The sequence below is a fragment of the Pyrus communis genome, chromosome 5 (assembly GCF_041283825.1).
Source record: "Pyrus communis isolate YQ-2024b chromosome 5, ASM4128382v1, whole genome shotgun sequence".
In the NCBI taxonomy this organism is placed as follows: domain Eukaryota; kingdom Viridiplantae; phylum Streptophyta; class Magnoliopsida; order Rosales; family Rosaceae; genus Pyrus; species Pyrus communis.
The window spans coordinates 9400467-9427046 of NC_142569.1; the positions used below are offsets into that span (position 1 = coordinate 9400467).

The 26580-nt window shown below is 39.1% G+C and overlaps 3 protein-coding genes across 8 annotated transcripts; 2 read left to right on the plus strand and 1 right to left on the minus strand.

Annotated features, from left to right (window-relative positions):
- Positions 1 to 2416: 2416 nt before the first annotated feature.
- Positions 2417 to 4297, minus strand: LOC137725760 (uncharacterized). The gene has a single exon (XM_068464541.2). The coding sequence runs from the start codon at positions 3978 to 3980 to the stop codon at positions 2700 to 2702; it is 1281 nt and encodes a 426-aa protein (XP_068320642.2). The 5' UTR covers positions 3981 to 4297; the 3' UTR covers positions 2417 to 2699.
- A 1403-nt stretch (positions 4298 to 5700) lies between these two features.
- On the plus strand, positions 5701 to 12415 carry LOC137725795 (S-adenosyl-L-methionine-dependent methyltransferases superfamily protein). Of its 6 annotated transcripts, none has more exons than XM_088694187.1 (13): positions 5701 to 5929; positions 6057 to 6152; positions 6250 to 6333; positions 6618 to 6692; positions 6902 to 6982; positions 7256 to 7395; positions 7839 to 8039; positions 8856 to 9030; positions 9406 to 9489; positions 9684 to 9885; positions 10009 to 10214; positions 11044 to 11255; positions 11949 to 12415. In XM_088694187.1, the coding sequence occupies exons 1-12, from the start codon at positions 5801 to 5803 to the stop codon at positions 11236 to 11238; spliced, it is 1668 nt and encodes a 555-aa protein (XP_088550313.1). In that variant the 5' UTR covers positions 5701 to 5800; the 3' UTR covers positions 11239 to 11255; positions 11949 to 12415. The 6 variants fall into 6 exon arrangements, with proteins under 6 accessions (XP_088550313.1, XP_088550310.1, XP_088550311.1 ...); XM_088694184.1 differs by lacking the exon at positions 11949 to 12415 and adding an exon at positions 11400 to 11876; XM_088694185.1 differs by lacking the exon at positions 11949 to 12415 and adding an exon at positions 11596 to 11876.
- A 431-nt stretch (positions 12416 to 12846) lies between these two features.
- LOC137724713 (uncharacterized) lies at positions 12847 to 15810 on the plus strand. Its single transcript, XM_068463431.2, has one exon. It carries the CDS (start codon positions 13232 to 13234, stop codon positions 15467 to 15469), a length of 2238 nt encoding a protein of 745 aa, XP_068319532.2. The 5' UTR covers positions 12847 to 13231; the 3' UTR covers positions 15470 to 15810.
- Positions 15811 to 26580: the final 10770 nt, after the last annotated feature.

Genomic DNA, 26580 nt, shown 5'->3' on the forward strand with positions numbered 1-26580 from the left:
TAAAACTTGGGAATTGGAGGTCCCAAATTCCAAGTTTTTTTCCACACAAAAATTCTAAATTCCTATGTTTATGAATTCAAACAAGCGAATTGGTGTATGTCAAATTACAGATACAGATTCTGTCTTTTATCCAAATTCTAAGTTTATTTCCCTTATCCAAACATGGTGTAAGATTTCATCGTGATTCCTCAATCTACAAAATATGAGCAGATCTGGATATGAACGAACTCTTATTCTAAGCAAACATGTAAAGGTAACATGCAAAGAAATCTACAAACTTCTTTTTCGATTTTTTTTGTCTTCTCTGTATGGCCAAATCTTTATCTCGTTTCTCTTCAAGGAAGACAACTTGTAATCAACAATGTTCTTGTCTTCTCCTTATGACCAATTTTGTTTATTATTTGTTTTAGAGAACCTTAAATCTTGATTCAACTCGATCGAATTCTAAGCATCAATTTCCTTGCATGATCCTTTTTTTATTTGTTCAATTTCCTTGCCTAATTGGTATTTGTTCAATTTCCTTGCCTAATTGGTATCTCATAATCACCCAATGTACGTTGTGTCACATCCCGGCCCGGGCGGGACTACTTCCCGGGCCCGACTCCACTACCGTAGCACGATATTGTCCGCTTTGGGCTTACCATTCCCTCACGGTTTTGTTTTTGGGAACTCACGAGCAACTTCCCAGTGGGTCATCCATCATGGGATTGCTCTAGCCCTCTTCTCGCTTACCTACAGAACCCGAAGCCAGTGAGCTCCCAAAAGGCCTCGTGCTAGGTAGGGATAAGAATATACATTTAAGGATCACTCCCCTGGGTAATGTGGGATGTCACGGGATGTGACAATTTGGTATCAGAGCCTAACCCTGGCTGTGGTGTGCTAACGAGGACGTCGGGCCCCTAAGGGGGGTGGATTGTGACATTCCACATCACCCAAGGGAGTGATCCTTAAATGTATATTCTCATCCCTACCTAGCACGAGGCTTTTTGGGAACTCACGAGCAACTTCCCAGTGGGTCACCCATCATGGGATTGCTCTAGCAACTTCCCAAAAGGCCTCATGCTAGGTAGGGATGAGAATATACATTTAAGGATCACTCCCCTGGGTGATGTGGGATGTCACAATCCACCCCCCTTAGGGCCCCAACGTCCTCGTCGGCACACCACGGCCAGGGTTAGGCTCTGATACCAAATTGTCACATCCCGGCCCGGGCGGGACTACTTCTCAGGCCCGACTCCACTACCGTAGCACGATATTGTCCGCTTTGGGCTTACCATTCCCTCCCGGTTTTGTTTTTGGGAACTCACGAGCAACTTCCCAGTGGGTCACCCATCATGGGATTGCTCTAGCCCTCTTCTCGCTTAACTTCGGAGTTCCTACGGAACCTGAAGCCAGTGAGCTCCCAAAATGCCTCGTGCTAGGTAGGGATGAGAATATACATTTAAGGATCACTCTCCTGGGTGATGTGGGATGTCACACGTTGTACTTGCCAACACCACTCCCTTTCGTCACCGTAGAAATCTTCCTTTCTTTTCTACTTTTCTTTTGGCATCCTCGTTGTGACCTTTGACATCTTTTGTAAATGTTATAAAAGCTCCATTAATATTCATTAAACTCCATAAAAAAATTCGTATAAAATTCCTTTTAAATCCACGTGAAGTCTATCTAAATCCATTAAAATTCATGTGGAGTTTATATGAATCTATTAAAATTCATAGACTCCCTGCAAGTCTATAAGAATTCATCAAATTCTTAATTGAATGCATCCTCTAAATAAACTTTTATAATGTGTCAAATTATGGCAACAAACAGGTTGAGGGATTAAGAGTTACAACTTCAGAAGATGAAAAGCCTCGATTACCTCACGTTTAAGAGAAAAACACTTTATAAAGGAAGGCTCGAAAGAATTAGAAACATTGCTTAATAGTATTTTTTTTTTTTTTTTTCCATGTTGAAGCCTCCCACAAAATAAAAAGAGAATTGTACCATTTTTGATCCGTTGGGGTCCCCGTGTAAACCGGAGTCTAAATAATATGGTTTTTAATTTCAGTTTAGCTTCTAATAAAGCATAAAGTGCCCATTTAAGACGTGCCTAACCTCAACCTCTTGCCTAATTTCATGTTACATGCGGTATCTTCAATTGTTTAAGGCCTTAAAATCCTCTAATTATACGAAATCTTAGATGTCACATGTGGGTCTCCACCGACCCATTAAAACACTGCCATAAAACTAATTAAATCCCCAACATTAACATAGCACATTATAAAAGCCTAAAAAAACAAAAAGGAGCTGGCGCCTCTTTTGAATATTTGGCATCATTTCCCAAATTCCGCAAATAATATATATATATATATATAGCACTTTTAATGAAAATTAGATTAATTAAAAGCCCAAAAAGAAAATGAAAAATAATGCATGGATAAGCTCAACATGTTGATTCTAGCAGCACCAGTCCGCACTGCCTATTGGCAAGTCCTACGTACATCCGACACGCGTGATCTTCACGCACCACAGTCACAGTCAGAAATAGTCTTACACTAACGAAGATGGTCGGTTTGATGGATTAAACGACACCATCTAAAACTCTAACGACATAGCTAACATCTGGGATCGGAATATCAGAATCTGCCTCGTATTTACATACAACAAAACACGATGAATCAAACGACGCCTTCAAAACGGGTTCCCCCAATTGGGATTCAGGCGGTTCGGTCGGTGCGGTTCTTACTTTGACTATGATGGCCATAATGGCCGTGCTGGCCGCGGTTGTGGCCGGAAACGGTGCCGTTTCCTTCCTTCTTCTGCGGGACCGAACCGGAAAATAGCTGCCCGAACCCGAAAACAGACCCGGACTTTGAAGAACCGCGGAGAGAGCAAACCGGAACGTTGAGAACCGGAGTCACTCTGACGTTGGCCGAGTAGGACCGCTCCATTCCTCTGTGCTTCAACCTGGGCCCACCGTTGAAGCTGCTTGGACTACTCGAGCTACGCTCCAAGCTCTGGAAGATTATTTTCCCCGACGAGTTCATTCTCGGCGAGTCCACTGATACTCCTCTGCTCGCCACTGTACCCGATTCCTCCGTAGCCCTCCGCATCGGGCTCCGTCCCACCCTCGCCTGATCCGCCGCCGATCTCTGCTTCGTCGCCTCCCGAGGCTTCACCGTCCGTACCCGCGCTTGTCTCGGGTTGGTCCGGTGGATAGAAATGGTCGGGTTCGGGTTTGGCTTGTCCGAATCGAGCGAGAGCCTTGGAAGGTCCTCGTGCTCGTGGCCGGAAGACGAGGAGGAGAGCGAGAGGCGCGACGAAATCGAGACCGATTCGTAGTCCAAGTCTCTAAGCAACGGCAAGCTCAGGGAAGCGTCGGAGGCGGAGGGGGAGGAGGACAGAGATTTCGAGCTCCGGTGAAGGAAATGCTTCAGAGATTTAGGCGCGTTTGTGCTTACAGTCGCTGCCGTTTTGTGGCTCTCGCTCTTCGAGTTACCGTTGGTGGTGGTGGCGGTGCTGCTCTGGTAGAGCTTCTTTAGGCCTAAGAGCTCCCTCCACCGACTCGTACACCTCGGGGCCTTGGGAGAGAACAGGTACGGGTCCGCACCGATTATTTCGGTTCTCCGGCGGTACTTGGGCGTGTCCGGCGATCTGATCTCCGTCGAAGTCGGATCGTTGACCGTAGCTTTGACCGAGGAGAACTGAAGCGGCATGAGCTTCCCGCCTGAAAAGAGCTCGTCGGCGGGAAGCATCGCCACCGGATCTTCCAACCGGAACTCAAACTCGGCGCAGGAGACCTCCGGATCTGGACCGTCCGGCTGGTTCTTCGCCGGAGACGAGGCTTTGGCCCCGGCTCCCAGCTTCGAAGCGTTGTCTTCGTTGGGAAACTCGTGGCTGAAGGAGATTCTAGGACTCAGCCATCCGTACGACGGGAAAGTCGCTGGAGGGAACTTCTCCGGCGACACCCCGATGTTGTTGACGCAAGCGGAGGCCATCTCAAAAACGACAATGCGGTTGTGCGCTTGGGGTCGGAATCACATTGCCGGGGAAAATGGGTTGTGGTGGGAGGAGAGATCTAGGGAGGTGTGAGTTGGCGGTTTAGGGTTTGGGAGTTACAAGTGAGATAAGGGGAGAGTTGCTCGGTGTACTTGAATACGGAGCATGCAAAAGATGTGTGCATATATATATATAGCACAAGTGGAAACGCTCCATTTTATTTGAGGCCACGTCGCTCTCTATCATTTCATCTTTTGCTGTACCTGTCTTGTTTTTTGGTGTTTTTCCTTCATCTCTAATTAATGATCAAATCTTGCTCCATTTTTGTGCTTTTGCTTTTTAGTGGTGTTAATTTATTGGGAGTCGGATTCTCTTCTTTTCTGTTACCATCTTCTCCTCTTATTTTTCTTTTTGTTTTATTTTCTATATAAAAATTTCAAAATAAGATGTAAACGTGACGTAATCACAACAATATAAATAGGAGAGGATGAAAGAGGAGAGAAAAAAGGGAGAGAATCATACTTCCAATTTCTTGAAGTTAAAGAGGAGAGATTTGGTCATAGATTTGCTTTTGGAGTGAGATGTAACCAATTTTTATTTCAATTTGGTCAAAATTGGTGGTGAACTATTGGTATTTATCTCTTCCGAATCTAGAGAAAGCAATTTGAGAAGGGTATTTTATATGTGATCACGATCATTATTTTCTTTAAAAAACTGTTACTCGTACTTTTTCACTATGCCACTAGACTCACCCAACTTGGGTTGGCGTCAGGGTAACATCACAAGTATTTATACGCTTAATAGCAATTGAGTAAATATATGACTTACACTTAAGAGAGTAATTGGCGGTCACCATTTTCAAGTGCCATTTCACGTCACTATTGTAGAGCACACCAAACAAAGAGATCATGTTTTTAGGGGTTGGACACAATTAAACCTTCAAGCCCAGCAATTTCACCTCTATTTGGGCTCGGACGAACTTAACCCCTTTTACAAATTTGCTTTCCACGTGAGGCATTTCTGATAATGTTTTTGTCACTTTACGCCCTATAAATTACTTGGAAAAAGAATTTGACCAACTGGCGCATTAGTCATGGTATAAAAGATATTTTAGAGGTCCATAAAAGCTCATATATTGGCCAGGGCCGTAAGGTTATATGAGATCCTAACAACGTCATGACATACTTAATTATCTATTAATCTAACTATGTTAGGATTTTTAACCATTGTTGTAGCTCACCATATGTACTAATGCTCAACCACAGAGTCAAATTGAGTTTAGTTTGTTTAGCATTTCATTATTGCTCTCAAGCTTAGTAAACATAATTTTTATTGCCAAGTCGTTTAGATTATGAATGACGAATTGCTTTTGAGAGGAGTTATGCACCAAGTACGTAGCGTGTTTTGACAAAATTCTTAATGGACGGAACATGTACATTTACACCTAAACGCCTATTCAATAATTATTTATTTTTAATTTTTAGTTTTCACTTTTAATTCATCATTTTCCCTAGGTATTTTCACACTGTAACTGAAGTGAAAACCAAAAATAAAATACAAAATGTTTAAACAAAAAGCCCTACAAAAATGAATCTTTTTCCGGTTTAATTAGTTATTCAGATACTGATAGAGGAGTCTGGATCCTCGCTGGATCCTTTTTATGAGGATTCTAGAAATCTTTAAATCGTGTTCGTTCATCGTATATCGTGTGATTAGAAATAATTTTATTTAAAATTAAAAAATTATTATTAACGCCCAAAAATCTTGTTGGCCGATAGAGGGAGAGAGAGAGTCGAGTCCGCTTTAGACGTTGAGGAGAATGTCCAGCAATGGCCGCAAGTACTCGTGCGAAACGGCGAGCCAGACCCTGGAATGGATCAACGCCATCGTCGACTTCGTAAGACCCTATACTTTCCTAACCAACGCCCACGTTGTCAATTTCTTCAAGGTTCGTTCTTCTAAATCTCCCTATGCCTCCTCCTCAGTCCCCTCAATAATCTGTTTGGATGCTGAGAAAATACCAGACCGGAAAATCAAAATTCATATCCCCGGATAAAAAGTATATTGCTTTTCAGGACCGGCTGTGGGAAGCTGTCGACGAGGAATGGATGGATTGCTTGCGCAAAGAAGCAGTGGAGAATCTCCTGCAGATTCCTTGTGGAGTGGTCCAGGTACTCTTTTTCTTGTTTTCTGTGTGGATTGAATTGAATCGTTGGCCATTGTTTGTAGCTTGATGCGGATTATTTGTGTTTGTGCTTGTGTTGTTAGGATCATTGGCCTGCTTCGCTTAAGAATTTTATTGTTACTTTGAGCTCTCTTGTGCTTCCTCGACAACAAGCAGACTTGCAGACGGTATGCATTCATTTCTCAGTTTCGGTTTTGCATTTGCATTCAAATTTGAAGTTCGATAATCAGATGTTGTGGTAAGAAAACCTGAAAAATTCAACATCTCATAATAACAATCATGTGAAAATGTGGGATAGGAAGTCATGGATTAAGATGATGACAAACTAATAAACTATTGTGGTATAGTCGAAATAAAACTGAATCATCGGAATAATTGAAAGTCAGAAGAGCAAATTTGTATCAGTACAAGATACTATTTCCTTATGGTACTTTCATCTCTGTCATTGCAGGTATTACCTAGCATGGACATGACTTCGCTCAATAGCGTTCTCTCCACAGGCATGAATGCGAAGAAAAAACATGAAGTAAGTTGTTGACTTGTTTAAAGAATTGGATAGCGATGACTCTGTTGGTTTGACTGTCTTCCTGTTGTGAAACATTGGGGGTCAGAGAGATGTGTCTGTATGGTCTTTGATTTCTAGATGGGAGTTTCTGATTCCAAACTTCCTTTTTGCATATTTGAACAATGAATGCATATCGTTATTCTATTAAAAACATGATCTTGTATCTGCAGGTAGAAGTCCTTTCTGCGGTTGTTAATTCGATTGCTAGCAGTGTCAGGGCTAATGCAATAATTGATGTTGGCTCTGGTCAGGTAGTCCTGCAATCTTCTGTCTGCATTCATTGGTCCACAGTATCTGCTCTTTTGTCTATTGTTTTGTTTGATTCACATTCACTTTCTTTCACTTATAACCAAATTGCTAAATTATTTCCTTTTGCCTAGATTAAAATTGCATTATTCAGAAAATAATGGAAGGCAATGACTTTTCGTTTCTTTTCTTTTTTCTCTTGTAGTATGATGGTAGCAATTAGTCTTAAAGATTACTTTTTTTTCAGTTTTCCGTTCTCTTAAAAACTACTTTTTCAGGGATATCTTGCACAAGTACTTTCCTTTCACTACCAACATGCAGTATTTGCAATTGATGCATGTTCTCATCATGGAAGGGTTACTGATGCACGTGCAGAACAAATCAAGAAATATTATGCTTCTCAAATCCGTAAATCTGTGTACGATTCCTTCTTGTTTTGTTTTGTTGTTGCAGTAGTTCCTTCTTGAACATTATTTGATGTTTTCACTTGCGATTTTGGTAATTTTATCAGTTGACCTAAAATTTCCATCTCAAACCTCAGAGAGAAATGAATAAGGCATATTATTTTGTTGGAATTATCCATTTCTCAGCTCCATTTCCCATATGTAGACTATTTTTCTTTGAAAAGCCCAAGGTAGACATTTTTAGTTTGGAAGGCCTAAGTCAGATATTTATTTCTTTTGAAAAGCCTAAGTTAGACTTATTGATTACTTGCTGTTGTTTTTTTTGCGTTATTGTCGCACATCCTATGATCTAATTAGCACATTTAAGCAATTTCATTGCTGACTTGGATTGAGTAGTTATTTTTGAGTCACTTTTTGCACACACTGGACTTATAGTTTACTTTTGTTCTGGGGTTAGATCAGGAAACAGGAGTTTGACTGTGCCTAAGACAATCACATGCAATGTGATGTCTATTGACATGTTGAAAGCTTTGGCTGACATACCACTGGATAAAGATAATGTCTCTTCATTACAAACTTCCTCCAAGGGAGACAGTGGAACTTCACTGGTTCTTGCTGGCCTTCATGCTTGCGGAGATCTTTCAGTAACAATGCTCAAGTGAGTTCTTCAGTTTGCTTTACACCTTATATTTCTGTCTTTCAGAAATGAGGTTCCTTCCATATAATCTTGAGGATAGAGTGATTTATACCCATAAACCCTGATAGAAGTTCCTTATGATTGATTGAAATCTCTAGCCTGTATAAGTCTTTTATGTATTCCACCAATAAGAAGAGTTGCGAGTCGTGTCATATTGGTGATGTAGTGGTGATGTATATGAAGCAGTGTCCAAGTTGCTTTCATACCATACAAGAATTTGATTGAAGCGAAAAAATGAATAGCTGATAAGATTAAAGGGGGATACAAAATGGTTGTGTACAATGGTTTCATAACCAGGTTATCCATGGTATTTGATATTTCATAAGTTTCAATCAGTTCTATATTACAATTGGCCCTTTACTCATCTTTTTCTCTTTTTGTCAAATAACTCTATTGCATCAGTAGATTCTTTGATGCAGTCTGCATATTTTAAATGGGTGCCATCCCTATCCTTCATTGACCATTTTTTTATCTTTAGTCGTATCTTTTTTCATTACCACCCACTCATCCTTTTAAATAACTGATTCAAGATTTCCATAATGATCACCTGCAAATGTTTTTTTACCATCAGTTAACCATCTTTCCAGAGTTTAATTATACTAAGTTTGATTGGCACTTGCTTGGGGTTCTACATGATCCATAAATTGGTCTTACTGTTTTCAGTAGTCTACAGAGCCAACAAAAGAATGTATTTGTTTGGTTATATGTATTTTACAGCGTCATATGTTCTTATCTGTCAGTATTTCTATGAAAGTGATGCTCAACTTTATGAATCAGGACCTTTATGGAGTGCAAAGAAGTTAAAGCAGTTGTTAGCGTTGGCTGCTGTTACAACCTATTATCTGAAGAGGGTTCCAACCATGTGGGTTCTCAATGTGGTTTTCCAATGAGTCATGGTGTTAAATCTGCAGGTTTGTCACTTGGAAAAAGTTCGCGTGACCTTGCATGTCAGGTAAGTCTTGCTTCTCTCGAAAGAGAAAAGTACAGGAAATAGAAAAGTATGAGGGTAAAACGAGTTTTAAAAGTTTTTCTTATGGTTAAAAACATGCAGATAATGACTAATTGTTAAGGGGACATCAGGTTATCTGAGGGTTCTTCGAAAATCTAGAAAGTTTACCCAAGAGGATATGCAAGTTTATTCTTCAATTAATCCATGGTATAGATCTAAAGTCCGTGGGAGTCTGGGACTGATGACAACAAAGTGGGGTGAGGTTAACTAGAAGGATTGTAGATCATTCTGTATGCTGGGGAGAGGCGTTAAGTTAATTTTTTCCGAGGATATTTATTCTAGAGTGCTTTATCTTGTGTTCTTGCTTTACTTTCCTAGAGTGCGGAGAGGTGGAGATGCTTGGAAAATGATGCTGGCGTCCATAACTTTGAGCTGCATGCTTTCCGTGCTGCTTTTCAGATGGTATGCATTACTTACACCATTGCAGTTAGCCAGCAATTTAAGTTTTTTAAATGCATGGACATTTGTAAAATTTATTTCAATCATTCCTATGCTGCTTTCATCTCTCTCTGATTCTGAGTTCCGCTCAACCTCCTTGTTTGATGTTACCCTTAAAGTCCTGCATGGTATAAATAACATACTCTTGACTTCTGCAGGTTCTCAGCGTATATTATCCCAAAGTGATGACTACAAGTCCATCAATTGGGCGTCAAGGAAAGGCTTTGCGTCGCCGACATCAGAGGGTCACTCCAGACTCCTCGCTGCATCACAAAGAAAGCACATTTTCATCCTTGTCCCAAATAAACTCTGATATGAAAGGAAGCTGGTCTCACATAAAACCCACAGTACAAGAAGCAGGTAACAAAACATTATTGTAATCTGAATGGAACTTTCTATTCTACTTAATTATTATTGTTTTGCTGCAGCAATCTTTTGAACTAATTAGAGTGAAACACATAACTAGATAAACATATGACACAGATGGCAGTTTTGACACGGTGTTAGAGACAACGACCATAACTAACGAAAATTCCTTCAACAAGGCCACCCAATGTGGGAAGAGCAAGTTCATTGGCAAGTATCCACTTTTCCAGAAATATTGCTTATCTGGTTTATCTCGCCTTGGTCTTGAGCCTCTGAAGGAAATGGATGTTCATGGAATATGGAAGGACGTTGAATCATCTGCTGTATGTTTACTTTCACCCATATAATACGCTGTACTCATACTTAGCTTGCTTATTCACATCCCATATAACATATCACCTAAACTGCTTTCTCCAACTAGTTTTTGAGTCTCTGTTTCTGAACCAATGTGACATCCCTTCTGTTTATAAAGTTAAACAGATGCGGATGCAATTATTTTGTATTTTATATGGATGATGCAAGAATCAAGATTAATGTAGCATTTATTTTTTCTGATGACGTAAAATTAGGATAGCTCTGATGCAGATATTACTGGGGCTTCTGATTAAATGTGGAGGGCTAGGCTCCAAGAGAGCCAGTTAATATTGTCTTAGCAGGGTCTGAAGGGCTTTCGGCTGTAAGGTTGTATAGCAATAGGAAGGACCAATTGGCTTTAGGATAAGTTTTAGTTGTGGGAAGGAGAATCATATTTTAAGCTGCAGAATTTCCATCCACATCATTGTATAGGGATGGAAATTTTATAGAGATTTTGTTCTATGCCTCTGTTAGGTTAGTATTCAAAATGATGAAAGAAAATAATGTTGGTTCTTATCATTGAAGATTCAAAAGAAAGTGAAATTTTGGGAGAAATGTGCATAAAATAAATTACATATGCCAAGTCCTGTATTTCGTTGTTTGGATTAAGTGTATAGTAATTAGTAAATGCCATCTGAATAATTTATTATGTTGACACATTGCAGGACTGCGTAGTTGAAATTTGCATTAGGTTCGCTCATCCTGCTAATTTCTTTGCTGGTTCCTCTTTAGTTGGTGAAAGAATATATAAGTTTACCATACGCGTTATACTTGCTGACCAATTATTTGTATGACCAGGAACTTATTGGACCTTATTGGTCTCTTCGAGCTGCTTTCGGCCCTCTTTTAGAAACTTTCCTTTTGCTTGATAGATTGTTGTTCCTCCAAGAGCAAGGGAGTTCAATTGAAGCAGAAATGCAACCAATTTTTAATCCTGCATTGTCCCCAAGGAATGTGGCCATTATTGCTAAAAAGTCGACGACACAGATGTGACTGTGGCATGAAATACGGTAAGTCATCAAACATCAAGTCTTTTTCAATCCGTCCTCCCCTGCCGCTGTGGCTCTGTGTGCGCATCATGCATGTTTGCGTCAAGAATGCCATATTGTACCTGTTAAAAGTAGTCAAAAACTGATAGCTTCTTGTGAATGTAGTTCTCCATATCTCGTACGGATATTTGGTTTAAATACAAAAAAGAGAGGCTTTCAGTGCCACAGATTGTGTTTATGAATCTGAACCTTTCATGTGATGAGCCAGAGGTCATTAAGAGCCCCGTGGTGAACGACGCTGGTGATGCCGTGGGTTTGATCATTACTGGTTCTACCGACAATCTTCTAAGTTTGTTTTCAGGGGGAGATCCAGATCCGACAACTTATGCAACGCAGTTGCAAGAACGTGTCGATGCATCATCAGTACTGAAATTATTGCCAAAGGCAGAAGATGTGTTGAAATGTGCAGTCTCGGGAGAAGAACTCAAGGACTTGCTTGTACTGGATGGATGTAATCAAATTGATTAAATGAGTTAAAACTTTGATCTAATAGATGTATTAAGCCCATTTCACAAAATTGAAGAAAAACTAAACTCCCAAATCCTAATTAATCTCAATTTAAACTTGATCCTTTTCTTGGTAGTGTTCTATTGCCTCCTAACTCCACTTTGTATCCCTTTTAGAAGTATTTGATCAAATCACGTTTTGTCGCAGAGGATGCTTTAGAGCCATCTCCATTACTAAGAGGTCCGGGCCTTTTTGGAGCTGGCGGGCACGGTACATCTTCTGGTCGCATCATTTGGTTCCTTTACCTGTTGGGGTTGTTGAGTTTGCTCCTGAAATCTCGGTTCACCGAAATTTGCTAAAACGTGCGTACACTACTCCAACAAACAAACACAAGACGTATTGCAAACGTTCAAACTCAAGTAAATCAAAGGTGTGTGATTGTTAAGAATACTAAGGCATGTATTTATACTGCGTTGTAGGTTTTGTTTCGTTTCCCAAAACCAAAGGAAATCCTAACTAGGATGAGACAAGTTTAAAACTAAAGCTTCCTAACCATAACAGGAATATAGCTTAATCCCAGAGAGAAGGGGAGAGAAAAGTTTTAAGATGTAAAATACCTAGAGGGCAATGAAAAAACCAAGCAAAGAAAAAAAAAAAAAAACTTTATTCATTAATTCAAGACTTACCAAGGTCACAATATTCCGTTACGGCCTTTTTTTTCTTTAATCCTAAGTTAATTTGGAAAAAAAAATGTTAAATAATTTGGGAAAAAAATTGAATATGTTCAAAAAACAGAGAGAGAGTAATTTCACCCTGTAATTGCATATGCCCAAATATTCAAAACCTAACCCTGGTATTGTCTCTATAGTCCATACCCAAACATGGCTCCTCCTCCAGGGTCTAGAGTATCAACGTTTACACAATTTTTCTACTTTTTCATCGGTAATTCAAACAATCACTGTGGGAGTGGACTAGTGGTTGGGGACAAATTCTATGACACGTTATGAGTTCGATTGGTGAATCACACGATGATGGTCAGAGGGAGATTATGCTTTTGTGAGTCTTTCTAGCTCATGCTAGTGAATCACACTATGGGAGCCTCTGTGAATTTTTCCGACCCCCGAAAGAATGAACTGTCATATCAAAGTCACTAACTACGCCTCTTTAAGAATAAAAATAAAAATCAATAATTTAAACAAATCTATTAACAGTGTATTAACGTCTAAACAAATTTTCTAGTCTTCCAAGTAAAAAAATATTTTCTGTTACTCTGCATCTCCCTTTGTGAAATAATTAATCATAGAAAAATAAAAAACAGAAACCGATACACAAAAAAAAGTTGATAATAAAAGTTAAAGACTTGTTGCCCAAGAAATCTGATCCTATAATCCAGCCACAAACAAAGCCAAAATCTCTCACCCAACGGGTCCTCATCTTCCGACTCTTATCTCTTAAAAACTAATTCTGCAAACCCTCATCACAACTCAAACATGACTTCTCCAGAAACATTACTGGGTCCACCGGAGCTCTACCGGCCTAATTCCACCATAGACCGCCGCGAAACACCCACCATCACAACCTTCAAACAAGGCCCTCAACTGGGTCAAAAACGGTCTAAGCATTCTTCCACATTCCCACGCTCCTTGAACCCATGCCTAAAATTATTCTTCAATGCCGGCACGAAGATTAATAGTGACACCCCAACGCCAGCCACGACCCCTTCCAGTTACAGCGACTATGGCGGGCACGAGCAGGGGCGGAAGGATCTGATCCACTATGTAGAGAGGGCATGGAATTTTGACCCTCTCACCACTCTGAGACTTACTTTTACCCTAAGAATGGCGGGGAAGCTCGACAAAGAAGGGTTTTACAAATCCATGTTGTGGGTGCACGAAAACCACCCTTTAACCCTTTCTTTGAATGTCATGGTTTTTGTGGAATTAGGGTTAATCAAAGATCTTTTGGGGATCCTTTATATGGTTTTGAACGACTCCATAACAAAAGAAAACCAACCGTTGAATACGGTGAACACTGTGGTTACGAATACGATGGGTGCTATGGCTATGAATAAAATGGACGCTATGCCATACTATGGCTATGAATTATACGATGGATACTATTCTTGTGAATACAATGGATTATACTATGGCTACGATGGATTCTATGGCTGTGGATATGAGGGATACTGTGGCTATGGCTACAACGGACGCTATGGCTATGGCTGCAACGGATGCTATCGCTATGGCAGGGACGCATTCTATGGCTATGGATACCGTGGATACTATGTTTATGACCCATATGGCTATTATTGGTTAGGGGAGGAAGAATGTGTCTATGAGGAAGAGAATAGAAAAGAGATAGATGGAATAGATATTCAAATTGACAGCGCCAAAATCGCGGTTGAGAGGTACCAAAATGACCGTGATTTTCGAAACTTGCACGATCGAATATCAGGTATGTTTGCTGAGCTATTGATATCAGATCTCGTGTTTATGGACGCTGGTGAGATTGGAAAGATCAGTTTTGCTTCTAAATTATGTCCTTCAATTTTTTCTAAATTCGATAGAGCAACCCTGCTATGTGAAAACATAGCAAAGAGAGTTTTCCCACGCCACAGCTATGAGGAGTACAAATATGTTGAAGAAGCTCATTACACTTACAGTGTTCGTTATCGTTTGCACAAACAAGTGCTTGTTCCTCTGCGCAAAGCCTTAAAGTCATTGTCAGTGATGACAACTGCAGCTGTTGTGCGAAAGAACGAGAATGCTGATACCGAAACAAAGAAGTGCTTGTCTTCCCCAAATCTTGAGGCCCTGATTTCCATGCAAGGGTACTGGAAGATCCTTAAGAAAGAAAGGGAAAGCAAAATACCCTTTGAGCTTCACATGAAGATAGATACAATTTTTGGGATAAGCATTGGAAACTGGCTAAAACTTCCTCACCAAGTCACAGCTTACTTAGATAAGGAAAAGGGTAGTGATGAAATTGCTGAGCTTCAATGGCGGCAACTAGTCCAAGAGTTGTCAAGCAAAGGGAAGCTCAGGAACTGTATTGCAACATGTGACGTCACAGGCATGAAAGGGACAAGCAAGGAAATGGAGTGCATTGCAATGGGCTTATTAATTTCAGAACTGAGTGAAAATCCATGGAAAGGAATGGTTTTCTCATTCAGTGATACTCCCAAGCTTCATAAGATTGAAGGAGACAATCTTTGGTCCAAATGCGAGTTAATGAGGCAGATAGAATGTGCTGAGAAATTGGATTTCTTAGAGATTTACAACAGAGTTTTGGACATTGCAGTCCCACAAAAGCTAAGCCATGACAAGATGCCCCGGCGGATTTTTGTGTTCACCTGTAGGGATTTCAATGAGGCCTTCAAATATGATTGGTGGGATGACTATAAGGAGGCCTCGAGTCGTTACAGAAGAAAAGGGTATAATCTGACTGTGCCAGATATGGTGTTTTGGAATCTTAAGGGAGAGATTGCTGAGCCAGAGGTCATTTATAGCCCAGTGAAGGAGAACCATAAAGTGGGGTTAATTATAAGTGGGTTTTCAGACAATCTGCTCAACATGTTCTTCAATGGAGAGTCGGATTCAAGAACATATGCAGCTCAGTTCCAAGCACCTTACGGTATTGATGTACCGGATTTCATTCCTAAAGCTGAGGATATGATGAAATGTGTAGTTTCAAGAGAAGAACTCGATAACTTGCTCGTATTAGATTGATGAAAACTACAACTTTATAAGGTGCATTTTGTTGGGATGCACAATGAGGAGACCTTGTTATAAATTTTGTTCAATCATAGCTCTGTCATGAGGAACAGATGATCTGGTCTTGAAATAGAAGAGCTTCAATGGCGGTAACTTTAAGTGCATACATGTTGAAACTACAATTAAGCACCTTCGACCTAACTTGTGTTGGATAGAAATTGCTTTTCACTCTTTTGTGCTCAGAGAAAGAAATTCTTTTTCCATCCTAACTTGAATCTTCTTGTCTAGAAGAACGCAATTGTTATGGAAACCAAACCACATTCAAAAGATAAAGGAAACTTATGTCTTTCTGAATAGATGTTATTCTGATCGAAATGCATAAATTCCTCGATTATGTACTTTTTAAATCCTTACTGTTGCAAGCATTTCTCATTTGGATTCTGAATCGATCTCTCTTACTCAGACAAGAATGACTAACTAGTTATACAAGTCTGAATTTTTCGGTAAAAAGTTCGTTTCAACAAGCACGACTCCTATTTAACGAAGTTGCAATATATGTTAGTTCCCTTCTACTCCCCTCTCCGTATGTTTCTTCAACGATGTGAAACAATTTGTACAGAAAATCAATAAAGTCCTTGATTGAAATTGACAATGAAAATAATAGAGGTTCATCCTTTATTACATTATATACATTCATGATCATAATTCAATCCATTGCAAGCAGGCTCTTGAACTCTTCTAATTCGACCGCCCATTTTATCATGTCATCTGCCTTTGGAGCAAGTTTCATCAGAGGCGGCACGTCAATACCATAAACTGGTTGAAACTGAGCTGCATATGATGTCGAATCCGCCTCGCCTTTGAAGAAAAGGCTGAGCAGATTGTTGGAAAACCCAATAATAATCATCCCCCCTTCTGATTCTTCACCACTGGGCTATTAAACACCTCTGGCTCAGCAATTGGGTCCTTCAGATTCACAAAACACCAACTCTCCAAAAGTGATCGTTTTAATCTCTGAAATCCTTGAATTTTATGCTCTGTTATTCAATATCCTTCGAGTTTCCACCAACAGCCACCACAGCCAATGCAGCCAACTCACAACTACAAAACGCTAAAGGGTAATTCTATCCACACTCCTATTTTCATTTCACATACTTATCTCAATTTTCAGCCGTCGAATCAAATGAATTGAAGAAGATCAATGACAAAAAAGTTAACAAGAATGTGTAGTAGGTAAAAAAAGTACGTGAATAGCACTATTCAACTCTACACATTACTTACTTTTTGCCGATGATAGTCTTTTGTTCTGTCGTGCTACTGAGATAGAGTGCTGCCATATCATGAAAATTCTTGAGTTGTATGAAAATGCATCGGGGCAAAAGATCAATCTTGAGAAAGTGGGTGGAGCGACATGAAAAATATTTGGGTTTGCCATAGCTGATTGGAAGAAACAAAAGCCAATGTTTTGGGTACTTGAAGGAACGAATATAGAAAAGACTACAAGGGTGGAAAGGAAAATTACTAAGTGCAGCAGGAAAAGAGATATTGGCCAAGACGGTGGCCCAGGCAATCCCAAACTATACCATGAGCTGCTTCCTTCTCCCAAAGTTCTTCTGTGAAGATCTAAATAGGATGCTAGCGTCTTTTTGGTGGAATGGAGATGAAGGGGAACGGAAAATGCATTGGTGCTCGTGGGAGAGATTGTGCATACCAAAGGCGGAGGGAGGACTCGGGTTTCGAAATCTTTATGCATTCAACCTTGGAATGCTAGCAAAGCAAGGGTGGAGGTTGATTTGTAACCCCCACTCGTTGGTTGCAACAATACTAAAGGCCAAATACTTCCCACATGAGCAGTTTTTGGAAGCACCTTTACATCCTAGCTCTTCATATGTTTGGAAGAGCATATGTGCAGCAGGAATTGTACTTAAAATGGGATCACGTTGGTAGGTGGGAAATGGCACCACCATCCGTATTTGGGAGGACCCTTGGCTGCCGTTCCCTTCATCGTTTCGACCCTTCTCCCCCAAGCCACCGGGATGTACTTTGAGGACAGTAAATGAACTCATCAATCCCCTCACACATCGGTGGAAGATTGATTTGTTACCATCGCTGTTTTCAAAGGAAGAAGAAACCTCAATTTGTTCCATCCCGTTAAGTATCCGCTCACCACCGGATAAATTAATGTGGCATTACGAGAAAAGTGGGAGGTTTACAGTACGTAGTGCGTACCATCTTGCTTGGCGATGGCTACAACCACCTACCCATGAGGCCTCTTCATCAACACAGTAGAGTGCAAACAAGCTATGGTCCAGGCTGTGGAATGCAAATGTTCCACCAAAAGTGAAGGTGTGTTTATGGAGGGTTACCACTGACTTCATACCTGCCCGGGTACTCTTGGCAAAATGACATATAGCTACGGATTTAGCTTGTGTCTGATGCAACGCCCACGGAGAGACCATCATCCACCTTATGAAGGAATGTCCATTTGCAAAGTGTGCTTGGACAGCTTCAAGTCTTGGACCATTGCTGAGAAATGTACATCACCAAAATTTTCTGTCATGGATAGATGATGTGGCTAGTTTAATTTCAAAGCAAAACTTTGAGATTTTCCCTATGATCTGCTGGTCGTTGTGGAGTGAAAGAAATGGCAAGCAATGGAATGATAGGACAGACCCTCCTGATGTTTGTGTCAACCGGGCTATAATGTGGTGGCAGGAATTCACTCGAACCTCGGTGCTAGGGCAAGGTCCTCGGGTACAAATCCCCTCCAAATGGGTTGCGCCACCATCGGGGGGTCTCAAAATGAATATAGATGAGGCCTAGAACGGGGAACGTAATGTGGGTGGTTTTGGTGCTATTGTCCGCGATGAAACAGGAAACTTTGTGTCAGCAAAATGTGGCAGGGAGGAGGATGTATTTTCTCCTCTCCAAGCAGAAGCAGTGGCCTTGAGGGTAGGTTTGTCTTGGGCGGTTCACAGGGGTTTTCAACATATTTCTTTCGAAAGCGATTCACTTCAGATTGTGGAACATATCAAGGTGCTCCTCCATTCAATCACTGAAGGTGAAATTACCCACACTTGTCGCCAAGCAAACTCGGTTGCTCATCGCCTTACATAGGTTGGTCTCTTGGTGCAACAAGATTGTATATGAGATGTTACTCCCCCAAGTATTGTCACCGACTTACTTGTGGAGGACAATGTACTGCCATAATTGGCTCTGGATGTAATTTTCTTGTACCGCACCTTTTTGAAGTAAATGAATCTACTACCGTATCTTCTCAAAAAAAAAAAAAAAAAAAAAAAAGGGAGAAATTGCACTATACAAATGAATAGTGATTTGGGATGAATTTCAATTTATTTACAAGATTGCTACTAGCCTTATTTTACAAATTTGCCACTAGGCTTAAGAACTGGTCTGTGGGCTGCATCTGAGCTTTGACTCGGGGAGAGAGAAGGAAAGGGGACAAAAGGGCTGATAGATTGGAGAGAGAGGGGCGCTACGATTCTTGACTCAGAGATAGGTGGGTGTGGCTTTGGCTGTTACATTGGTTGGAGGATCGTTGGGGGGAGGAGAGGAGGGAGACAGAGGGACTGACATATTGGAGAAAGATGGGAGCTACTGGTTTCAACTGAGTAAGAGAGAGATTTAGCTAGGTCCTCTGCCAGGACCTATGGGATTTTCTCCAATTTTAGATAGAGAGATGGATAGGGGGAGAGAGAGAAAGAGGAGAAAGCAGGGCTGTGTGCATTTTTTGGGGTTAATGGGTTACCGCATAGAGTCGGTGAGGAGATGATGGCTGAGGAAGTCTCTGTTTTTTAAATTAGGGGGTTGCACTTATTTAATTTACTTGTTTCTTGATTAGTTTTTGTCCTTTGCTTATGAGAAAGCCAAATTCAGCTTTGTTTTTGAGTTTATTGTTTTTGGTTCATTCTTTACTGTTTTATAGATCATTTGCTTTTTTAAAATTGTTATAGATATTTTGTTCCTTCATTAAAATTGTCATAGATCTTTGTAGGTTGTTTAGTTCACCTCTAGGGTTAGCTGTATGTTATTGTAAATTAGGGGGTTGTGCTATGTTAATTGCTTTGTTTCTTGGTTGTTTTTTGTCCCTTGCTCCTAAGAAAACCGAATTCAGTCTTCTTTTTCAATTTATTGTTTTTAATTTGTTGTTCACCGTTTGATTTGCCATTCCATTTATTAAAACTGTCATTGATATTATTACCTTCATTAAAGTTGTCATATATATATTTTTATATTGTTTAATTAGCTATTAGGGTTTGCTCTTAGTCTTTGTAAAATATGGGGTTGCACTGTGTTGATATTTATGTTTTTTGGTTTTTTTTTTTTGGTCCTTTGCTTATGAGAACCAAATTTAGACCCCTTTTTAAGTTTATTGTTTTTAAATTAGGGAGTTTAGGCTGTTTAGTTCATTGTTACGGTGAGGTTTTTGTCTTTATAAATTAGGGGGTTACACTGTGCTCATTTATGTGTTTCTTCATACTTTCCTGCTGTTTGCTTCTCAACAAATCACATTAAGGTTCCTTTTCCACTTCACATCATTTGAATATCCTTCTGTTGCTAGATTGTTTTTCCATTTCTTGGTTGCTTCTGTATTTCTGTGATGCACTTTTTTATTTGATTCTTGACATGCATGTAGATCAAACACAAGCATACAGATCAAAGCATGCATTCACAGAGTAGGCACCAAAGAGACCATAACTGAGGTATTTGTCTATCCATTCTTAATTTTGTTAGATGCCAGACAAAGTAATTTCTAATACAAATCTCTTTACTATGTTTGAATACAAACTCAATTTTTTGCTATGTGATGTATCCTTACAGCTCAACCATATGCATGTTTTTGAGAAACAAAGAGTTTCATCCACTGGAATGTGTAATTGATAACAGCAGGTTCATCCTAACGCTTTTACTATCATCTCTTTCAACCATGAGAATTTTTTTTCTTCTATTTTTTTGTTGATACAACAGTGAATGATTATGAATGGTTTGGTGAATCTTTATGAATGGTTTAGAGTTATGTCTGGATTCTTAAACTGTGGTGGTTAATGTGGTTTTTAGGTGAATTTTTCAAGTGAGGGAGAATGGGTGGGTGGTGGCTTTAAAATTGTTATTCTCAATTGGTATATAAATATTTGGGTAAAGTACAAAAAACTACTTCAACTATTGATGTTACGACACTTTCATACCTCATATTTTAAAATTGACAATGTCATACCTCATCTTTAGAATTTGGTCCAATGTTATACCTTTCGTTACTTGATCGTTTACTTTTCAAATAAATGCTGACGTGGCTTGATTCGGGGCCCACTTTCTGTTAAAAAATTAATAAAATATTATTAAAAACTAAAAAAAATTTATTTAATATTTTTAAATATTAAAAGAAAAGTAATAAAAAAAAAAAACCCTCAATAACAACCCCCCCCCCCCAACCCGAATAAGAAGAAGAGGAAGAAGGAGGAGGTCACGAAGGTTTCCCGATTCCACCTTAATGGGATCTAGGTTTTTTTTTTTTTTTTTTTTTTTTTTTACCTCCTCCTTCTTTTGCATATTCGGGGGTTTTTTTTTTTTTTTTTTTTTTTTTTTCTTCTTCTTATTCTTCCTCCTCCTTCCTCCTCTTCCTCCTCCTTCTTCCTCCTTCTTCCTCCTTCTTCCTCCTTTTTCCTCTTCTTCTGGGTTGCAGATTTGGATTTTTTTCTTCTTCTTCTTTCTTCTGGGTTGCAGATTCGGTTTTTTTTTTTTTTTTTTCTTCTTCTTCTTCCTCCTTTTTTTCTGGGTTGCAAGAAGGGGACTGGAAGGGAGATGAAGATGGGGGAGAAGAGAGAGAAGATGGGCCAGGGGGGAAGGGTGCGAACAGAAGGTTTTTTTTTATTTTTTTAATAACTTTTCTTTATTATTTTAATATTTAAAAATTATTAAATGAGTTTTTTTTTTAGTTTTTACTAATATTTATTAGTTTTTTGATAGAGAGTGGAACCTGGATCAAGCCACATCAGCATTTAACTGAAAAGTAAACGGCTAAGTAACGGAATGTATAACATTGGACCAAATTCTAAAGATGAGGTATGACATTGTCAATTTTAAAAGATGAGGTATGAAAATTAATGTCGTGACATCAATAATTGAGATAATTTTTTGTATTTTACCCTAAATATTTAAATGTGCAGAACATGGATATCATACAAGAAATACAAGAATTGAAATTAGGAGGGTTGAGGGCAGTTTGCAAGAGGTGGGTTCAGGGATGTTGAAATTCGCCTAGGTGCCGAGATTAAATGTTGCCGTTTCGTTGTCACATGGATCGCCGTGAAAAAGGCCGGCAATAGTTGCCTTGGTGTTTCTGTGCACCGAGCGCAGCGTCCAGAGATAAATGTGAGAGAAATAGTGAGTGGTAGAGAGCGGATGGGACATGATGGTGTGGCGGGTTGGTGGCTCGCCAAAGTAGCAGGTCAAGTGCTAATAGCTACTCGAATAGGATGTTGGTGTTGACCGTTCTCTTAGTATGCTCTTTCGAAAGAAAAAAAACAAAACAAAACAAAGCTATGCATTACCGAAGTTTGAAATTAGGGTATTTAATCTTTGGCATGCCATTGTCTTTATTTAATCATTCTTTGAATGAAATTCCGATGGACAATTGAAATAAAATGAACAAAAACTTGGAGGAGAAGTTCTGATCCTTCTCCAAACTGTTAGTAAAGCGATGGTTAGATTAGGATTTTTTTTTTCTTCTGCATTTTGTGATTGGGATCAAATTGCAGCTCGCACTTGACCTGATTGGAGTCTAAGGTTTACAACTATATTATATTTTCTTCGTTTATGTAGTTTCATGGCCAAAAAGCCAATATATGCAGCAGGGCTGCTAAAATTCAGCGGATTTGTTTTCAAATTGCAATTTTAGTTGGTTTCTGAAGATTCTAATGGTTTTCTGTTTTTAAACTCTGAAAATTTTACTTGGTTTCTTCGAAATTTTTAGTTAGTTTCTCTAAAAAATATGTCTCTCAATGTGTGTGATGTGAGTGTTGTTAGTTTGGGCTATGTCTGGATTTTTAAACTCTGGTGGTTAATGTAGTTTTTAGGTTAATTTTTCAAGTTGGGGAGAAGGGGTGGGTGGGGGCTTTAAATTGTTATTCTCGGTATATAAATATTTAAATGTGCAAAACATGGATATCATACAAGAATTCAAATGTTCTTCCTGCATTAGGTTGGAGAGCATGATCATTTTCTGTTTTTGCACATCACAATGTTTGTTTTGAGTACTTCTTACGCCATTGAGGCACAAATGTTCTTCCTGGATTAGTTAATTTTCTTTATATCAAAATTGAATAAATTCAATTTTCCTTTGTATCCAAATGTATTAAAGTAATTGTGATTGAAGTTGTACCCTGTTTTTATTGAAGCCCTATTTTAAATGTATAATTGGTTTATGTGAAATGAATGAAAAAGAGAGTTACAATACCTTGTAAAATTCAAACGAGAAATCGTGAAAGAGAGCAAATGAAAGTACGAAATCAAATTAAATTTACACAAAACATGAAAAAAAAAAAGATAAATCCCATTGGAATCCAAACATCTGATTTATGTTGGGTTTTCCACTATATGCACTCGACCTACAAACCCATTCCCCTCATTTCTAGCAACCCCCTCCGAGCTTCTTCTTGGTTGAACAATCCCAAAGCTTTGAACAAAAGAGATGATGATGTCGACCAGAAGATTTCCTAAAAACTATGAATTTAAGATAAATAATTTAAAGCGATGGTGATGTCGACGAGAAAATTTCAGAACGAAAGAGGTGGTGATATCGTTAACGGCGTTGCAAAACATGACCGAAGACGGTAGCGGAGAACTGACGGTGCTCCAAGTTTCGTGAAGAAATTCGATTCTTTTTCGTCTTCTTCTAGTCCGTTTAATCTCTTAGTACAACTTAAAGCTATTGGACAGTATAGTATCTTATTTGTTCTTTTTAAGACAGACTAAATTAAGATTCATAAACTTATTTGGTACAAAATGGACGATTGCACATTCTGAGCTAATTTGAGAATACTTTGAAACTACATGTGTACGTAATATTCTGTAGCAACATAGGTGTTGGAAACCCCACGTTGGGAGTTTGACAAAACAATTTACAAATTATAATTACATGGTTTCATTTGTGATCATACCGAAACATTTTAGGATAAAACATGACTCCTGCAGTCCTACTTGGCTAGTAGGTGGATAAGTTTAAAACAAATATTGGTGTTGGGTCATAGACGTCTCTCTAAAAACTTTAACAATAGGAAGGCACCCACTGAATACAGTGGCCTCATCGAATCACTGTTAGCTAAGCATGCGGATGCGGGAATTGAGAAAGACGGATTATTTGTCGGCTTTCATTATGCCACCTTTCCCTCCCAAATGATTAGTTCTCTTAAAAGATCTATAACACTAAGAAACAACACTACGCATATTCTTTGAAGAAGCTTTTTCGGCAGCATTGCATGGGAAAAATAAAGATCTGAAGCCTGTGTGGAAAGTGGAGAGCCTCTCATCTCATTTAAGGCAGGCTTAGTTTTAATGGAATAAGCAAGCTTGGCTTGCCTTGGTTAATTTGTCTATTCAGGTACAACTGTTTGTGTCGTAACACTTGGATGGTCTTGAGAGAGGACATCTGTAAGTTCACGTTTGACTGGTTTTCCTCGTTTACGTTCCTTAGACCGGATCGTCACAGCCCACAACACCACTCATAACGGTATGGGGTTTTCCTTATCTGAAAACGGCACTGTATGATGCTTCCTTCCTTTTGTTGCAGGTAAAACAACAAAAGAAGTAGACATCAGCGGAACTAATCGGTCAAAGTAATCTATATACCTTCGGATAGACATGCACAATAACTAGCTCTAATGTGGTTGTCGAAAGTTAACTATTCACAACTCTTTTGGAACTGAAAAGGATGTTTTCTGCTTCCTTCTTATCCAGGAAGATGTTCTCATCTTCAAAACGGCATCGTCTTAGTTAGGTTTAGAGTTTGTTCTAGCCTTCCAGGAAGATTAAATCCATGTTTAAAAGTATGTTTTCTTCTGTTATGCACAATATATTATCAGCAAACAAAGAATACCAAGTCAGCTTTTCCCATCAAAAGCCGTAGCCAAATTTTTTATCACGTCTCCTTTAATCACGTCTTTCTGAAAGCTAGTTTTTGTAGTGTACTGTGGATGCCTTGGCTTCTCAAGGTCATTACATTTGGGTGAAAGTTTGGTTTCATTCTCTTCCTGGTTCTACCGAACGGCCGGGTTGCAGTTGGGTGTTGGAATCTCGAGTTGTCCCACATCGGCCAGAGGGCCAAAGAGAAAGCAATTTAAATAGAATTATCTCACTCTAACTAACATCGAAATTTTTTGTGATAAAATCTCACACTTGAGGATTGAGCATGTGGTAAAGTGGGGACAGTATTGGTATTGTTGAAGTGGACCATTGGCCCGTCGACTTGAAAAATTCTACATTGGGTGACCTAGGGCTCTTGTAATGTTTTTCTTCTTTAAAAATGAGGGAGCTTCTAACATGAGGGGCCGGCCCGGCCGGGTTTTCCAAGGAGTTGTAGGCTGCGTTTGAATAAAATCAGACGGCTAAAATGTCAAAATGCACGTCGGTCTGTTCTCTAAAGGAGCCAACTGGTAGAATATCAATGTCTTGTCCAAATTTTATAACGTCAGTCTCTTTCATGGCTTTTAGCATTTTTTTTCTTTTTGACAACAAATAAAATGAAAAAGAAAAGAAACATTTTTGCCTTTGTAGAGAGTTATGTTGTGGTCAACAGTTGATCTACGGAAACCCACCATAAAATGCTTTATGCTACCTTTATTAGCCTTGAATTGGTCATTCAAATCTGCTGTTTTGCTAAAGAAAATGGTCGACGAACTGGGCATTTTGTCCATTGATGTTATTTTCACCCCAAAGAAAGTTGCACTACTCCAAAAGGAGTGACATTTTATTTTGGCGCCAATCCAAAGACTCCATGCCATAATTCAATTTCATCGGGGCATGAATATGTGCAAGAGTTGCTAAATGGACATCCTGATAAAGTGTTTGACCAAGGGCCCATTTAGTGGGCAATGAGTCGTGACCAATTAAATGTGTATTTCAACAGTTGTACATGTCAAACCTGGAAACTGTAGAGCTAATTCAATTTACAACATAATATTGGGCATGTGGGTGCTCAAGAAAGCGGTGGAAATTATGAGTTAGGGTTAAGGTTTATTTAGCGTTTTGGCTCTTTTTGGGGTTCGTTGGTTCAAGTTTGGCTATGTATACGAATGTTTTCCAATTTAATTTAGCATTTGAGGTTGTTGTTTTTACAGTCATGCTGAGATTTTTATCTTTATACATATCACATCTTTGACGACTCATGAAGTTTTATTAATGACTCTTTTTCCATTTTGGTTTTAAAAAAAAAAAAATTGAATCACCTATTTCGTAAATGTAATCGCACTCGTAAAGTTTGGCAATTACTTAATCAATTTAGCGATGACATTCCTCATCCATATTTAAACCTTGTTACTTAATCAATTTGGCAAGTACTTGAGAAAATTCTTCATAGAAAATATCTTCATTACCTGTTAAAAAATATAAAAAAGAAACAAAGTTTAGTATTCCAATCTAATGATATTTTTTTTCATTTGTAAGTGAGATATTTCATGTTCGATTCTAGGCAAAACGAATTTGAACTAATTTATCATGGTAGCTCATTTTGAGGTTTACCCCACTCCACCACCCCTCAAGATGGATAAATATCGAATGTCTTAAAAAAAAAAAGGAAATAAAGCTTTCTCTGAACAAAAAATACATAATACACTAGAAGCATTCTTACATATTAAGAAATAGGTTAAGTACCTAAACTCTCCTAACTTTTTAGTGTCATTCCAAATTAGTTTCAACCTTTTTAAACATTTTAAACAAGTACCCAACCTATTGAAAATGTCATATTCGTTAAGTCCCTGTTAAATTTCTCTTAAATTAACCAAGCTCACTTTGTGTATAAAATCAATAGAAGGGCATAGAAGCATGACCTCCACCAACTAATGGTCACCACCACCCCCACCAGACCATCACCTCCAAACCCAACGCACAACCAC

Coding starts and splice junctions, on each gene's coding strand:
- LOC137725795 (XM_088694187.1), top strand. CDS start 5,801: ATGTCCAGCAATGGCCGCAAGTACTCGTGCGAAACGGCGAGCCAGACC. Junction 7,396..7,838: donor TCTCAAATCCGTAAATCTGT/GTACGATTCCTT, acceptor TTCTGGGGTTAG/ATCAGGAAACAGGAGTTTGA. Junction 8,040..8,855: donor CTTTCAGTAACAATGCTCAA/GTGAGTTCTTCA, acceptor TTTATGAATCAG/GACCTTTATGGAGTGCAAAG.
- LOC137724713 (XM_068463431.2), top strand. CDS start 13,232: ATGACTTCTCCAGAAACATTACTGGGTCCACCGGAGCTCTACCGGCCT.
- LOC137725760 (XM_068464541.2), bottom strand. CDS start 3,980: ATGGCCTCCGCTTGCGTCAACAACATCGGGGTGTCGCCGGAGAAGTTC.